General features: G+C 47.9%; 1 protein-coding gene across 1 annotated transcript in view; it reads left to right on the top strand.

Moving 5' to 3' along the window:
* kif13a (kinesin family member 13A) overlaps positions 1 to 17,717 on the top strand; it is a 71,428-nt gene that overhangs the window by 51,622 nt on the left and 2,089 nt on the right. Inside the window, exons 23-39 of the mRNA XM_084471730.1 lie at positions 247 to 398; positions 490 to 622; positions 1,252 to 1,398; positions 1,664 to 1,696; positions 3,752 to 3,851; positions 5,193 to 5,319; positions 5,649 to 5,704; positions 5,786 to 5,910; positions 9,720 to 9,896; positions 10,326 to 10,418; positions 10,531 to 10,683; positions 12,194 to 12,277; positions 12,512 to 12,562; positions 13,515 to 13,605; positions 13,698 to 13,837; positions 14,443 to 14,622; positions 16,205 to 17,603. Coding sequence (XP_084327856.1) covers positions 247 to 398; positions 490 to 622; positions 1,252 to 1,398; positions 1,664 to 1,696; positions 3,752 to 3,851; positions 5,193 to 5,319; positions 5,649 to 5,704; positions 5,786 to 5,910; positions 9,720 to 9,896; positions 10,326 to 10,418; positions 10,531 to 10,683; positions 12,194 to 12,277; positions 12,512 to 12,562; positions 13,515 to 13,605; positions 13,698 to 13,837; positions 14,443 to 14,622; positions 16,205 to 17,603 — 3,241 coding nt within the window. The remainder of the gene's footprint in view (positions 1 to 246; positions 399 to 489; positions 623 to 1,251; positions 1,399 to 1,663; positions 1,697 to 3,751; positions 3,852 to 5,192; positions 5,320 to 5,648; positions 5,705 to 5,785; positions 5,911 to 9,719; positions 9,897 to 10,325; positions 10,419 to 10,530; positions 10,684 to 12,193; positions 12,278 to 12,511; positions 12,563 to 13,514; positions 13,606 to 13,697; positions 13,838 to 14,442; positions 14,623 to 16,204; positions 17,604 to 17,717) is intronic.

Below are 17,717 nucleotides of genomic sequence, written 5' to 3'. Positions count from 1 at the left end.
CCCCCTAGGGGACACAAGGCGGAGGGAGCCCCTCTTACAATGAGCGTTACTGAGTGTGGCAACGCCCAAAATAAAGCCACGAGGACGTCAACAAATGGACTTTAGTACAGATACTAAACCAAAGCCCTCTGAACAGCTGTAGTACCCGGTGCAGAGGTGCTGCTGCTGTGTGGTTCACATGGTCAGTGAGGAGTGATCTTACGGCTCAGTATCCCGATGGACCGTCTCCACGTCCTCTCTGTGCAGGACCACGTGGTCCACGTGACCGATGACTTCCTGGAGTTCATCTCAGAAGGGGCGCTAGCCATCGAGGTGTGGGGTCATCGCTGCGCCGGGACCGCGCCGTCGCCGTGGCAACTGGACGCGCTGCAGGCCAAGAGTCGCACGCTCCGGGACAGGTACGGAGAACGCACGCACACACACACACACGCAACGCGGCCTGCTGCTGCCTCGGCCGTCAGAGCGGTGACCTGGGCGCTGTGCTGCCAGGTGGAGCGAGGTGTCCCGCCGCATCGAGCTGTGGGCCTCCATCCAGGAGCTCAACGAGCAGGGGGAGTACGCTCACGTGGAGCTGGTGCCCGGGAAGGACGTCAGCACCGGGGGAGTCTTCCAGCTGCGGCAGGTCTGGGAAATGACTCAAGTGTTGCCCTTTTTCTGTGTGTGTCTGCTTGTGTGTGTGAGAGAGTTTGTGCGCCTGCATATGTGCGTGTGTGTGTGTGTGTGTGTGTGTGTTTTACATTTTTAGCCATTTTCACTGCCTTGCCTGTGTAACACCGAGGGGACCGTCAAGGAGTCAGGAGCCGGCTTGGTTCACTGGAGAAGGCGGGGCTACACACGGAGACCTCTTTACAATAATTTGCATACATTGTAATGTTTATTTTTTTATTTTATTCAAGCCATTCGCATGCAAGAATGAGTAGACTACATCTGAGTGTAGGCTACAAACACGATTAACTATTTACAAGTGCAAAAACGCCAACATATTCTTTTATTTAGCTGACCACTTGTTTTTTATCCAGACAAATTTGCATTTACATGAAAATGGAACCCCCAATATGTGTAGGGTTTGAGAGGGGACATTGGGGTGCGAAATCAAGACGATGGCCTATATTATCTCGGTCAGTGTAAAAAAGTTTCAAACAAGAGATTTGGCAGTATAAAAACGCTTTATGTGTGTGTCTGCAGGCTGTGTTAGTCTTCATGTATGCATGTGAGTAGATAGAAGATAATTCTGTGTGTTATGGTGCTCAGGGTCATTCTCGGAGGCTCCAGGTGTGTGTGAAGCCGGTCCAACACTCGGGCACCTTGCCTCTGCTGGTGGAGGCTGTGCTGTCTGTCGCTATTGGCTGCGTTTCTGTCCGCTCCACAAAGCTCCAGAGACCCCTGGACAGCTACCAGGTCAGTATGAAGTAGTGGCACAAAGTGGCAACAAATTAAGTTGGCTTGCATTTCCACAGGACTAGCTCAGTGTGGTCTGGTTCTCACGAGCCCCCCTAGATGGTATTACTGTTAGCTCTGAAGGAAGGGTCAATACTGACTCATCAGGTATTCTGCAGTGTGTGTGTGCTCTTAGCATGGACCTACGTATTCAGGACAGAGGAGATGTTCACAAAGCTATTTCCCCGGTTCTCCTTACGTGACTGAGTGTGTTCTCTCTTGCCAGAGAGAGGTGGAGGACGATATGGATAGTTATCAGGTATCAACTCAGTCTACTAACACCATGTGCTGCACTGTTGGGTCAAATTTAGGCATGATGGGCGGCCTGCTGTGACCCCAGACAATGGCATGACCTGCGTGTGTGGGGGGTGACATGCATGGAAGGTCACATTTTTATCAACCCCCCATGCCCCCATTCAAAACATTCTTTCGGTAATCCCAATGTGCCCCCCAGTCTGCCCCCCCCCTCCTCCAGGCTGCACTCACTCACTAACAGTCTTGCTTGCTTTTGGTAATTGGGATGTCACGATACCAGAGATTTAGTAGTCGATACCACTACCACTGAAATTCCATGATTCTCGATACCCAATTCGATACCACGGTAAAAAACCAAAACAATAAATCCGATGTACTTCAACATACACTCATTTATTAAAAACATTTGAACATTACAGAAACAGTGGCACTGGCATGTAGCCTTCAATGACTAATTAAAAATCAATTGTTAAAAATAATAATAATAATAAAAAAAGAATAATAATATGCGCTGAAAGCAGGCAGTCATGCAGCTATGCTGCTCGTTTACACTTGCGTGCATGGCGGGGTTTAAAACATAACTTAACCTAATATTAAGTAATATAACGCAGGTGGCAAGGCCGCCACAGGAGACGCCAACATTGTTTTCAACCGGCCGGTAGCGCGCCGTAGTAATTCACAAGTTTTGAAAATAAGAGAAAGTATTTGAAGCGAATAAGCGACGCTGTTTTTGATTTGTTTATTTGGTTTTAAACGAATAGTTTTGGATGCATGCATCGGCTTTGAGTTGGTTTGTTACTTTGAAATTGCATATGCTCGCAACACACACACACACACACACACACACACACACACACGTTCATTCATTCACCGCCACACCCACTACAACCTGCCGATCTTCAATCAAAACAACATCAAATAAGTGATGCCACACACAGTCGTACCATGCGTGGAGCTGTATATGCTGCGTGTCACGTCCGGAGGAATTGCATCCCTGGTTCCTACGGTACCTATAATGGTACCTATGGTACCTGTGGTACTGTAGAAAAAGAGAACCATCACATTTTTTGATTTGTCGCATCGACTTGGTACAGAAGTATCGGTTCTCGTGACATCCCTAAATTGAAGGGCTCTAAGTGAAATATATCCGCCCTGGATCCCATTGGCGTTGCATGGCTCCTGCATGAAGTTGTTTTGCATGGTGGTGCCCAGTGGGTACCAGTGCCTGAGTTGGTTTTGAGCTGTATGTCTGTGAGTGTTTGGAGGCTCCCGTTGAGGTCATTGTACCATTCAGGTAGGTTCTGGGTGGCTTTGATCGATGGGAGAACATTTTTGTGTGTGTGTGTGTGTGTGTGTGTGTGTGTGTGTGTGTGTGTGTGTGTGTGTCATTTAGTTTCTTATAATCCTTCTATAATATTTTTCAGACAAATTATATGAAATGCTTCAATATCAAAAAAAATGCAGGTTACACTTTAAAATAAGGGTACAACAATTATTTAATTAACACTAAATCCTAAAAGTGTTGACAATACCACTACCTTAGTTAACATGAACACCGTTAGTAAATGTTAGTTAATATTTATTAAGTTAATGTTAGTTAATATTAGTTAACTGTTAGTTAACTCTAGTGGAACGCTCCTGGCAGCTATGGTATGAGTGTATCATCCCATCACTGTGTTGTCCTTAGTTCATACCCACATGGCTCCTCTACCATGTGATGTGTGTACTTTTTAAGAAGTAGTGAGTGCAATCTCCACCGTCAGCCCTAGTGGCCGGCTCAACACCCTGGACCTCCATCTTAATGAATGGTTTATTATTGTACCCTTATTGTAAAGCTGTGTGTTTCCTAAAGACCTCAACACCTACCAAGACCATCACTGGGACTTCAGGAATAGCCACTGTGTGTTCCCGGGCGTGTGTCTCTTACAAGCAGTGTCCTCGTCCCGCCTCACACCGCTGCCTGTCTCACACCGCTGCCTGTCTCACACCGCTGCCTGTCTCACACCGCTGCCTGTCTCACACCGCTGCCTGTCTCACACTGCTGCCTGTCTCACACCAGGAGGAAGACCTGAACTGTGTGCGGGAGCGCTGGTCTGAAGCTCTGATCAAACGCAGGGAGTACCTCGACGAACAGATCAAGAAGATCATCAACAAACCCGGTGAGTTCTGCAGGAGGAACGCTTCACAATGTTCTCTCTCTACCTTATCTTATCTTATCTTAGCTCCAGGAGGAACGCTTCACAATGTTCTCTCTCTACCTTATCTTATCTTATCTTAGCTCCAGGAGGAACGCTTCACAATGTTCTCTCTCTACCTTATCTTATCTTATCTTAGCTCCAGGAGGAACGCTTCACAATGTTCTCATCTCTCTCTACCTTATCTTATCTTATCTTAGCTCCAGGAGGAACGCTTCAGAATGTTCTCATCTCTCTCTACCTTATCTTATCTTATCTTATCTTAGCTCCAGGAGGAACGCTTCACAATGTTCTCTCTCTACCTTATCTTATCTTATCTTAGCTCCAGGAGGAACGCTTCACAATGTTCTCATCTCTCTCTACCTTATCTTATCTTATCTTAGCTCCAGGAGGAACGCTTCAGAATGTTCTCATCTCTCTCTACCTTATCTTATCTTATCTTATCTTAGCTCCAGGAGGAACGCTTCACAATGTTCTCTCTCTACCTTATCTTATCTTATCTTAGCTCCAGGAGGAACGCTTCACAATGTTCTCATCTCTCTCTACCTTATCTTATCTTATCGTAGCTCCAGGAGGAACGCTTCAGAATGTTCTCAACTGTCTTTTCATCTCTCTCTACCTTATCTTATCTTATCTTATCTTAGCTCATCTCTTGTTTAATGAGGATCAATGATTTGACCTCGCCTCACCTGACCTTATCTTACCTCACCTTAACTATACCTCACCTGACCTTATCTTACCTCACCTTAACTATACCTCACCTGACCTTATCTTACCTCACCTTAACTATACCTCACCTGACCTTATCTTACCTCACCTTAACTATACCTCACCTGACCTTATCTTACCTCACCTGACCTTATCTTACCTCACATGACCTTATCTTACCTCACCTTAACTATACCTCACTTTACCTTATCTTACCTCACCTTAACTATACCTCACTTTACCTTATCTTACCTCACCTGACCTTATCGTAGCATACCTTAACTTAGCATACCTCACCGGACCTAACCTTATCTTACCTTACCTTACCTTATCTTACCATGCCTTACCTTATCTTACCTTACCTTATCTTACCATACCTTATCTTATCTTACCTTACCTTACCTTATCTTACCTTATCTTACCTTACCTTATCTTATCTTACCTTATCTTATTTTACCATACCTTATCTTACCTTCCCTTCCCTTACCTTACCTACCTTACCTTCCCTTCCCTTACCTTACCTTACCTTACCTTACCTTACCTTCCCTTCCCTCCCCCCGTACCCCCGGTGCCTGGCCGTGCGCCCGGTGCCTGTAGAGAAGAGTGAGGAGGACATGGAGCGAGAGGCGCGGCTGGTGGAGCAGTGGGTGGGGCTGACGGAGGAGAGGAACGCTGTGCTGGTCCCCGCGCCGGGGGGGGGGGTACCAGGAGCACCAGCACACTGGTACACACACACACACACACACACACACACACACACACACACACACACACACACACACATAGACACACACACACACACACACACACACACACACACTCACAGCATACTGGTAGCACACACACAATCACATGTGTGCGTGCATACGTAAGAATGCATACACATATTTCACACATAAACACATGTACACATGCAAGCAAGCACACACACACACACACACACACACGCACACACACACACACAAACACACACACACACACACACACACACACACACACACACACACACACACACACACACGGCTTTTATGCACCAGTTGCTCTTGTCTGCAGGACGCCACCAGCTGTGATGGAAGCTCACATCCCCGTCCTGTTCCTGGACCTGAATGGTGAGGCTGCGCTGAGCGGTCAGTCTGATGTCTAGTTATTGATGTCACGTTGTCAGTAAAAGAAACATCTCCTCTCTACAGCAGATAACCTGACGCTGAATGAACAGTTAACGGGGCCACACGCTGCAGGCGTCAACTCCATCCTGCCCAAGGAGCATGGAAGCCAGTTCTTCTACCTGCCCATCATCAGGCACAGCGAGGAGGAGGTGAGCCCCCTTGTGGACGCACAGGGAACACCTGCTGGATGAGATGGGCAAAAATTATATCAGGATATGTTTTTTTATATTGATCAATGTCGATAATTATCACAATATGTATTTAATAATATTAATAATGCTCAATTTACAGTTTCAAGAGTATTCTCCTTAGGACAGAACCCTAAAGAAAACCTGCTTCATTATGGTTTATAATAAACTATAAATTATTTATAAACAGACGATTAGATCATTGAGTAAATAAAATTAAATAATATGTTATAGCTAGATATTGATTTATTGTCCAGCCCTACTACAACGCATATGAAGGGAAGTGACATCAATGAATATATTGTATTTATATTATATTTTGTACCTTCTCTTTATATATGTGTTTGTGTGCACGCCTGTATGCATGCAGTTAAAATAAAATACATATATATAAAATATATATATATATATAAAAAACACATATATAAAATAAATACAATACATTTGAAGAAAGTACACATTGTGAAAGTGCACATTGTGAATGTTTAAAGCTAGGGTAGGTAACTTATTTTAGAAGCAATTTTTGTCATATTTGTTGAAAGTTTCTACACACCCTGACAGCAATCCAAATATCAAATGCTGTGACCAAATCCATGGTATTAATGCAAGGAATTAGATACATGGTATTAGATACATGGTATTTAATACATGGTATTAGATACATGGTATTAGATACATGGTATTTGATACATGGTATTAGATACATGGCATTAGATACATGGTATTTAATACATGGTATTAGATACATGGCATTAGATACACGTATTAGATACACGTATTAGATACACTGTATTAAATACATGATATTAAATGCAAGAAATTAGATACATGATATTAGATGCATGGTATTAAATGCATGGTATTAGATACATGGTATTAGATGCATGGTATTAGATGCATGGTATTAGATGCATGGTATTAGATGCATGGTATTAGATACATGGTATTAGATACATGGTATTAGATACATGGTATTAAATGCATGGTATTAGATACATGGTATTAGATACATGGTATTAGATACATGGTATTAAATGCATGGTATTAGATACATGGTATTAGATACATGGTATTAGTGGCTGTCAAAGGCCTGTATTAAGCCTGTGCAATCAGCAATGAATGAAACCTACCTGTCTATCTACCTACCTACCTGTCTATCTACCTACCTACCTGTCTATCTACCTACCTACCTGTCTATCTACCTACCTGTCTATCTACCTACCTACCTGTCTATCTACCTACCTGTCTGTCTATCTACCTACATGTCTATCTACCTACCTACCTGTCTATCTACCTACCTGTCTGTCTACCTACCTACCTGTCTATCTACCTACCTGTCTATCTACCTACCTGTCTGTATACCTACCTACCTGTCTATCTACCTACCTGTCTATCTACCTACCTACCTGTCTACCTACCTACCTGTCTATCTACCTACCTGTCTGTCTACCTACCTACCTGTCTATCTACCTACCTGTCTGTCTACCTACCTACCTGTCTATCTACCTACCTGTCTATCTACCTACCTGTCTATCTACCTACCTGTCTGTCTACCTACCTACCTGTCTATCTACCTACCTGTCTGTCTACCTACCTACCTGTCTATCTACCTACCTGTCTATCTACCTACCTGTCTATCTACCTACCTACCTGTCTATCTACCTACCTACCTGTCTATCTACCTACCTGTCTATCTATCTACCTACCTGTCTATCTACCTACCTACATGTCTATCTACCTACCTGTCTATCTACCTACCTGTCTATCTACCTACCTACCTGTCTATCTACCTACCTACCTGTCTAACTACCTACCTGTCTATCTACCTACCTACCTGTCTACCTACCTACCTGTCTATCTACCTACCTGTCTATCTACCTACCTACCTGTCTACCTCCTGGTGCAGACCAGAGTCGTCCCCAGCTAGGGACAGCTATTGCTAAAGCCAGCCCGCTGCTCGTCTGTTTCAGGGGAGCGTCTTTGGAGGGAGGCCTGGAGGGAGGGATGGGACTTTATCAGTGTCATCCTTTAAAAACAAGCTGCAGTATGGCTGTCCCTCATCTCATCTCATCTTCAATCCGCGTGTCCGGGGTCAGGGCGTGGGGCAGCAGCTTCAGCCCCAGACTTCCCTCTCCCAGGGCCACGTTGACCAGCTCTGACAGGGGGATCCCGAGGCGTTCCCAGGCCAGTGTTGGGATATAATCTCTCCACCCAGTCCTGGGTCCTCCCCGAGGTCTCAGCTGACTGCGTTCTAAGGAGCAGCGGCTCTAATCCGACCTCCTCACGACCAGCTGAGCTTCTCACCCTCTCATCTCTAATGCCGCTTTTCCACCGACAGTACCGGCTCAACTCGCCACAGCTTAGTGCCGCACCACTCGGCCTGGTTCAGGCACGTCGCGTTTCCGTCTAAAAAAGAACCTCTCCAACGTGGGCGGGTCGTCATTAGGTTTTAATCCCGGGGGACGGGATTCCCGGGAAATCTGAATGAGACTATTTCCTGATTCCCGGGAAAGGTTATGATGGGAAATAAAATAAAATAAAAAACGCAATGACTGCGCGTCTATTGTTGTCATACGGTAACGTTGATGGAGGCAAAACTCGAGCCCTGGGAAAGGAACGACACAAAAAAGAAACAGCGAAACGCTGATCCTCCGGAGCCGGTCCGTGGACTCCAGCCACGCCGGACACACACAACCACGCCCGACACACACAACCACGCCAGACACACACAACCACGCCCGACACACACAACCACGCCCGACACACACAACCACGCCGGACACACACAACCACGCCGGACACACACAACCACGCCCGACACACACAACCACGCCGGACACACACAACCACGCCCGACACACACAACCACACCAGACACACACAACCACGCCGGACACACACAACCACACCAGACACACACAACCACGCCGGACACACACAACCACGCCAGACACACACAACCACGCCAGACACACACAACCACGCACAGCCTAACTCTGGCCCCGGGAAAGGAGCGACACGCGGCTAAGCGCTGATCCGTGTCCCCCTCGGGAGCCGGCCCGGGGGCTCCAGTCACGGCGGACACAACCTTCGAGTGGTTGTTCCTGTTTGCAGCCGCTGGCCAATCAGCAGCCTGTTTACGTCATACAAAAGTACCAGCTCCGCTCGCTTGGAACCTCGATGGAGGTGCTACTAAAAAAAGTACTAGGTACCGGGTACTTTTTTGGCAATGGAAATGCAAAAAAAGGCGGGCCGAGTTGAGGCGAGTCGAGGCGAGTTGAGCTGGTACTGTCGGTGGAAAAGGGGCATAAGGGAGACGCCAGCCACCCTCCTGAGAAAACCCATCTCGGCCACTTGTACCCACGATCTCGTTCTTTCGGTCATCACCCATCCCTCATGACCACAGGTGAGGGTAGGAACGAACATCGACCGGTAGATCGAGAGCTTTGCCTTCCGGCTCAGCTCTCTTTTCGCCACAACGGTGCGGTAAACGGTGCGGTAAACGGTGCGGTAAACGGTGCGGTAAACGGTGCGGTAAACGGTGCGGTAAAGCCAACGCAATACCGGCCCCGCTGCTCCGATTCTCCGGATCGATCTCGCGCTCCATTGTCCCCTCCAATCGCGAACAAGAGCCCGAGGTAATTGACCTCCATCACTTGGGCTAAGGACAGTCCCTAACTTAGGTTAATAATGAAGCGCCTCAGTGCCTCTCTTTGAACACACAGGTTCATGTGTTGTTACTGATCAGACCCGTACCCCGCCCTCCTCAGGTGTGTGTGGCGTGCTCCTGGGACTCCTCCATCCACGACTCAGTGCACCTCAACCGCATCACGTCGCCCAACGAGCGCATCTACCTGATCGCCAAGGTAACGCTGCAGCTCAGCCACCCCGCCTCCATGGAGCTGGTGGTCCGCAAGAGGATCGCTGTCAACATCTACAACAAGCAGGTGGGCGCTCGCAGCTCCACACCCAGAGAGGGTCCCCTGTGGTTTTGGATTTACTTTTATCATCTATACCATTTTGTCCTACTTATATATATATATATTTATCAATTATTCACCTCAGGCTCCATGAATAGTGGGGACTAGCTGTATATAATTGTTTTAGTATATACTACACGTGAGCACTCCAAAAATAAACAAGATAACACTTTTTGCCGGGATTTATTTGTTTTTATTAGCGGTTTATTTGTTTTTATTAGCGCGACGAGACGACCGTCACACGTGACATTTTGCGATGAAAACAATATCCCATGTTTGAGATCTCAATCACGGGATATTGCCCAATATCCCGAGATAGCGAACCAATCAAATTGTGCCGTCGTAGGAGGTTCACGTGTAGCATGTATTAAATATACACATCTGTTTGTTCCACAGAGCTTCACCCAGAGCCTGAAGAGGAGGATGTCCTTGAAGAGCACGCTGTACGCCTGCGGACTCACCTACGAGATCGTCTCCAACGTCCCCAAGGTTCTTCTGCTGCTCTTCATCTCACCTCACGCTGTGTCTCAGCGCTGGTCTTCATCACACCTCACGCTGTGTCTCCGGGCTGCTCTTCATCGGAGGCCTTCCTGTGTTTCAGGCGTCGGAGGAGCACGAGGAGCGGGAGACGCTGGCCCTCATGGCGGCCCGCACTGAGACGGAGGAGCTGCACGGCGGGGAGACCTACATGGAGAAATACACGCGGGGGGTGCTGGAGGTGGAGGCCATCCTGGGCCTGGAGAGGCTGCGGCAGGTACAGACCCGCGCCGCCGTTACAGAACAGCTGCTGTTGAAGGAGGACTTGTTTGGATGTTGGGATGTCTCAACCTGTTATCATTCTGGGGCTCATGGACTCATGCGGCCCTTTTGAAACTGGTCCAGTGCTGAGTGAGACCGCGGCTGCTGTTGAGCAGAGCTTCAGTGTAGTCCTTTGGGGCGATGCACCCCTGTCCTCTCAAAGGAGCGCTTCACCGCCGAGAGAGAGAGAGAGAGAGAGAGAGAGAGAGAGAGAGAGAGAGAGAGAGAGAGAGAGAGAGAGAGAGAGAGAGAGAGAGAGAGAGAGAGAGAGAGAGAGAGAGAGAGAGAGAGAGAGAGTAACACACCGACAGGATAAAGTGAATGTATCAGCTACTCACGTACCAAATATCTTTGGTCATTTAAAAAAGTATATTCATATACATTTCAAAGTCAGCTAGGAAACTCAGGATTGTAGGTCAGAATCTCCGCCCACTTTTTTCTGTGTAGTTAAATAGTGTAGCTTCATGGAGATCCCCCATGGCCTTAATGCAGTCACCGGTCACCGGCCACTGGCTGCCCTGCGAGGGACTGCAGTGGATCTCCTCTTGACTTCACGGCCAGGAGGGGAGATTGGCTCCTTCTGTTCAAAGGAATAGAAGGAAATCCATAGAATGAAATAATAATGGATTCATATAACAACATTTTCTGATGCTTATTGTATACCTTGATAACCCTTAAGAACATAATTAACTTTTTGAACAAATCATTTTAAGTAAATGACGGTCCCTTACTTTAATGCTAAAGCATGAGATAAAGGGTTAGTGATCTTGTGCTCTGTGCAGGCTGTTACAGTGAAGGTCTGATCTTGTGCTGTGTGTGCAGGCTGTTACAGTGAAGGTCTGATCTTGTGCTGTGTGTGCAGGCTGTTACAGTGAAGGTCTGATCTTGTGCTGTGTGTGCAGGCTGTTACAGTGAAGGTCTGATCTTGTGCTGTGTGTGCAGGCTGTTACAGTGAAGGTCTGATCTTGTGCTCTGTGTGTGCAGGCTGTTACAGTGAAGGTCTGATCTTGTGCTGTGTGTGCAGGCTGTTACAGTGAAGGTCTGATCTTGTGCTGTGTGTGCAGGCTGTTACAGTGAAGGTCTGATCTTGTGCTCTGTGCAGGCTGTTACAGTGAAGGTCTGATCTTGTGCTGTGTGTGCAGGCTGTTACAGTGAAGGTCTGATCTTGTGCTGTGTGTGCAGGCTGTTACAGTGAAGGTCTGATCTTGTGCTCTGTGTGTGCAGGCTGTTACAGTGAAGGTCTGATCTTGTGCTGTGTGTGCAGGCTGTTACAGTGAAGGTCTGATCTTGTGCTGTGTGTGCAGGCTGTTACAGTGAAGGTCTGATCTTGTGCTCTGTGTGTGCAGGCTGTTACAGTGAAGGTCTGATCTTGTGCTGTGTGTGCAGGCTGTTACAGTGAAGGTCTGATCTTGTGCTGTGTGTGCAGGCTGTTACAGTGAAGGTCTGATCTTGTGCTGTGTGTGCAGGCTGTTACAGTGAAGGAGGCACTGTCTGCGAAGGCCAAGGGGAGAGTCCTCAAGAGGAGCCTCAGCTCCCCCAATGTGCAGCATGTAAGCAACAGCCCTGCACCTCCTCTCTGCACCCGACTGAGCAGTGCCACATAGGTGGCCGTAGTAGGAGAATAATAATAATAAGAAGAAGAATGATAACGATAATAAATTGCACTTTACAGTTGACATAGTGGGAAACTAAGAAGACTAAGAAGAATTAAATGCATGAAAATAATAAACAGATATATATTTGCTATATAAGTGTATTAGCAGTGCTGATTTCTGTCTTTCTAGTCTTGCTGTAGTAGAGCAGACCTCCCTGGCTGTGAGGATGAGGACTGTCAGGTAGGTCCCACTCAGACCCTTGTGGACTTTTGTTCAATGAAATGACAGTAGTTTGTTTACGATCTGTGAAGCGTCATAGTTCTGGCCTCATATGATGTGGTGACTTTGTTACTGGTGATCTATTTAACATAGCTCTGGACTTTATATTCTGCTCTCTCTGAGACTACTGTATACACCTCATATGTTCTGCTCCTTCTGAGACTACTGTATACACCTCATATGTTCTGCTCCTTCTGAGACTACTGTATACACCTCATATGTTGTATATATGGTGTATGTTGTATATATGTTATATATGTTATATTATGTTTTATAAAACGGGGGGCCTAAATCAAGCGATCTGATTGGTTCCCAACCGTTGTATATTGAGCGTATACACACAGCTATGACGCCCGTTCAGTTTACAGAGTTCAGTATCACTCCGCGCCTAACTCTATCTGTTGTTTATGTATATATAAAAGCGATAGCGTAGTTCACTGAAGCCTAAAAAACATGTTGATTGCTGGAGAGGGTGGAAACGTTGTAAAGCAATAGGCACACGGTCGGCAATTTAGCCTACTATCGAGTTCGAGTGAACTCGATAGAAGGCTAAATTGCCGGCGAACCAAGCTACCGTCTTTAGCCTAGCCTTCTCTCTGAAGGACGCTACAGTGTGTTGCATAGCAACCGCCGTACACTTTGCCGGCAGCCAGGAGGGACTACTTTTTTGTATTCGTTAAAAAAAATGCTTTTCCGACTTTCTAGCTTTTTCAAAATTGAGGGTGTCTATGACTTTCATTTCGCCATATTTACGTAACCGTTTTATAAAAGCAGTGAGGGCCGACAGGCCGTGGTATACGCTCATTATACCACAGTGAACTGTGGTATAATGAGCGTATACCACGGCCTGTCGTGATCTATTGCTTAAATATATGTTGTATATATGTTGTATGTTGTGTACTGCTCTCTCCAGGACCACTGTGATTCTACCTTTGACGGCTCCAGCTGTAACCTCCAGGACGTGTCCCTTTGTAGCACCCCCGTCAAGAACAAGGAGCCCCACGGTGCGTCCGTTACCAGTTCACATGTATAACCCTACACTAGCCTTGGTGTGTTATGATGAGACTAATGGCCCACGCTCTCATCCTGGTTCCAGAGAGCCCAGCACTGTTCAGCTCCAGCCCGTTCAAGGCGCTCTCTCCACAGCCCCCCAAGTTCCTCAAGGCCTTGCTGACGGTCAGAGAGGAGAACAAATCTAAGAAGGTTCTGGAGGCGCGGCCGCTGCTGGGACAAGAGGTGACAGGGACATCACCTCTCACTCCACATGGAGGAGTTCACCCTCACACGGTTCATCCATGGCTTTCCTTCAGTTTCTGCCTCATCCTCATCTTCCTCAATTGCTCTCTATATCCATTCATGTTTCTAAATGTCATCACATGTTCTGTGTCAAACTGCATTGCTCTATTTATTTTCATAATTTCACTTTGAAAAAACCTTAAACATGGCGTTTGAATTCTAATAATAACTGCTTCACTGCTGTATGAGCAATAATAACCCTGGACTGTGATGTGGTGGACAGTGTTGCTACACTAGGCTGGGTCAGCATGAATCACAGCTGCATGACTCCATCAGGAAGAGCAATAACAACTAGTTAGACAACCATGACCACTGTAGCTATCTAACAAAAACATAACCATGCTTTGATTACTAAATCAAATAACTTAAATCAAAGGTCATGTCATCATCAGTGAGGGGATAAATGTTTTAGGCTTTTCCTAGACAAACCTTTTTGTTATTGGTTGACATGCCTGCCACTAACTGTAACACAATGTCCACCCTGCTCCGTGCATGCTGTGTGTGTGGCTGTGTGTGGGGGTTGTGTGTGCTGTTCTCATCTGCAGAGCATGAGCTCATGTGTGACCAAGCCTGCACTGCACGCCCCTCCCCGTCCCTGGCAGCGGCCCCGGGCCGGCAGTGAGGGCCACTGCTCGCCTGCAGCCCCCACCTCCACCCCCACCTCCACCCCCACCTCCACCTCCACCACCAAAAGACAGCTCAGTCTCTCACTGCCACGCCCCGCTGTAAGTGGCCCTCACTGCTGTCAGTCAAACACAGGATCCTGGAGCCGAGGGCAGTTCACAAATCTAAGGGATTATGATACGTGGTGTGCGCTCTTTAATACATCCATGTACAACATCAATGCATCCAAAGCAAGACTGCAACACAATTGCACACCGTCATGTAATCAAAAAGCAACACATATCCACGTACCGCAGTGCAAGTAAACCGACTGCCATGGAGACTAATGATCAGTACAGAACAGAAAAGTATCATGATATGGATGGTTGACCACTATGATGCATTCAGAGGACTGGGTATGATTCACTGCACGTCCAAATTAACTAATTACTGTGGGTTTAAGGCTGCAGACGTTGAAATGGCAATACATATGCTAAATACAATGCTTAGGGTACTCCACCAATCAATGTTCAGTGCTTTTGGAAAGTACTGTCCCCTGGCAGGGACCTTTTGGGGGGTGATATATTGTTCTCAGAACTGAATTTAGACCCTGGTTCCTGTGTTAGAAATGTTCTTCCAAATGTTCCTAGTCCCTGGGGAAAGCGTAGCTCTCCTAAACTACTGGAGGACGTCTCACAGACTGCCGGTCCACACTCAGTGCATCCCGTTGGGCTGACACCACGCTGCCTCTACAACGTCCTCACATGAAACTCATGTGTGTACAATTGAGTGGCATTGAGCGGAACCAAATTGGGTTTTTTGAAAGAGATATATAAATTGAAATTTTAGAAAAATATTTAGTAATTGGTAGGCTATCAGTCTTTTCAGAAAGTTGGCATCCAAAACAAAACTAGCAATACTGCTGCTAACCATCCTGTTATCAAAGGCATCCTATATTCACGTCCCGCAGTCCCGAAGTAAACATTGGCTTGTAGCACCGACCGCTATCTAGGTGAATGATCAGTACATTAGTTAACAGTCCCATAGTTCTAGCTCTTTGTTGTCGTTCACCACCATGGCTGCAGTCAGAACAGTGGGTTGAGAAACGTCAATAGGCTGTAACCTAGAGAGAAACCTGCCATACCTTCCACAGTATAGGCCAGTTCAGGCCACCAAAGAGGGAAGGTAGGGGTAAGGGGGGGTTCTACACATTGGACCTTTTAAGATTTTAAGAATCACTATTTTGCCCAAAATGACAATAAAACGACTCGTTGATGAGAGAAAGAGACATAGACGAGAGATATGGCATGCTGCACTAGTCATTATGTTTGTTTAGTCAGTTCATTTTGTTCACATTTAATATGCTTCCTCCTTCCTTCCATATCATATTCAGTCCACTTCTGGTGGTCGTGTGTCCATCAGCTCTACATACTGTATATCTATATCTACATACTGTATATCTATATCTACATACTGTATATCTATATCTACATACTGTATATCTATATCTACATACTGCCCTGGCTGACCCCCGGGTGTGTGTTCTCTGATGGGTTGTGTGTTCTCTGATGGGTTGTGTGTTCTCTGATGGGTTGTGTGTTCTCTGATGGGTTGTGTGTTCTCTGATGGGTTGTGTGTTCTCTGATGGGTTGTGTGTTCTCTGATGGGTTGTGTGTGTGTGTCCTGCTGGTCCTCGGTCAGCAGGACTCTGAGGACGAGGAGGCCGGCGGGAACGGGACCTCCAGCCTGGACTGCAGACCTCTGGACGGAGGACCTCTGGACGGCAGACCTCTGGACGGCAGACCTCTGGACGGAGGACCTCTGGACTGCAGACCTCTGGACGGCAGACCTCTGGACGGCAGACCTCTGGACGGAGGACCTCTGGACTGCAGACCTCTGGACGGCAGACCTCTGGACGGCAGACCTCTGGACGGAGGACCTCTGGACGGAGGACCCCTGGACGGAGGACCTCTGGACGGAGGACCCCTGGACGGAGGACCTCTGGACGGAGGTGGCTTTCAGCCCTACATCCCCGAGGACTTTGCTAACTTTGAGGTGTACAACGCGACGCTGGAGCCCCAGGAGGGGCTGGCCTCCCGCTGGGACCTGAAGGCCGGGGTGGGGCGCTGCGGCGGGGCGGGGGAGCGGGCGGTGAGCCGCAGCCCAACGGCCAGCAGCTGCACCAGTGGCTACGTCTCCCACAGCGACTCCAACGCCACGCTGTCCGACGTGCCCTTCAGCACCAGCGACAGCTTCGACCACCTCAGTGCCAGAGAACCACCGGAGAGGCCGGACGCCCAGGACCTGATCCACGGCCTCCCAGGGAGAGGCTGTGCTCTGAGCAGAAGCATTACCGCAGGAGAGCATGAATCTATCAGCACCTCCACTGATGGGCTCCAGGGTGTGTTGGTCCCCTGCTCTCCAGCTGCTGGAGCTCCTGGTGCCGCTGACCTGGGAGAGAGCCTTCCTTTGTCGAGAAGCGGCGTGTTCAGTGCCTGCCAGGAGTTCAGTGATTTCAAAGGGGCGGAGGAGGGTGTCATTGAGGGTAAAGGTTGGCAGCAGAAGGGTCAGAACGTATCCACCGGGGAATGTGATGAGGAACAGTATTTAGAAATGTTAGTGGTGGACAGATCCAGCACTGAAGGCACCCGGGCCTCGTCCTGCAGCTGTCACAGTGCTGAGGGATGTGTTGGTTTAACCGTGCCTTGCCACATGGCTGTTGGCACCCAGACTGTGGCCCCAACAACTGTCCACGCCGAGGTCCCAGCCTCGGCTCCAGCCTTAACGTTGCCCTCTCTGTCGACCTCCACCCGCTCCCCGGTTCCACAAGGAGCAGGGGGAGGAGGAGGGGAACCTCCTCTCCACGAACCCGCCCAGGGAGACCTGCCCCACGGGAGTCCCTGCCCCAGCCCCAACCCCAGCAGTGCGGAGCCTTCAGGGGACTCCAGCGGGGACGAGAGCTCCCCCGCCACCCAGCTGCCCGACTGGATGGCCCCTGGGGAGCAGGTGTGGGTGGGGAAGAGGAAGGGGACCGTGCACTATGTTGGAGGGGTGGAATTTGCCAAGGGGATCTGGGTCGGCGTGCAGCTGGACTTGGCACTGGGTGAGTCGTAATGTAAAGTTATGTTATCTACAAAAGAATGTCTTATTTTTTATAAATAAAAGAAACAAAGATCCCAGTAATTAAGTTCAGAGTTAATTAGGATTTCTCTCCCTA

Source organism: Micromesistius poutassou (assembly GCF_964030765.1).
Source record: "Micromesistius poutassou genome assembly, chromosome: 8".
Classification (NCBI taxonomy): Eukaryota; Metazoa; Chordata; class Actinopteri; order Gadiformes; family Gadidae; genus Micromesistius; species Micromesistius poutassou.
The sequence above is the reverse complement of the archived record's forward strand: the minus strand, read 5'-3'. Positions and strand labels throughout refer to the sequence as shown.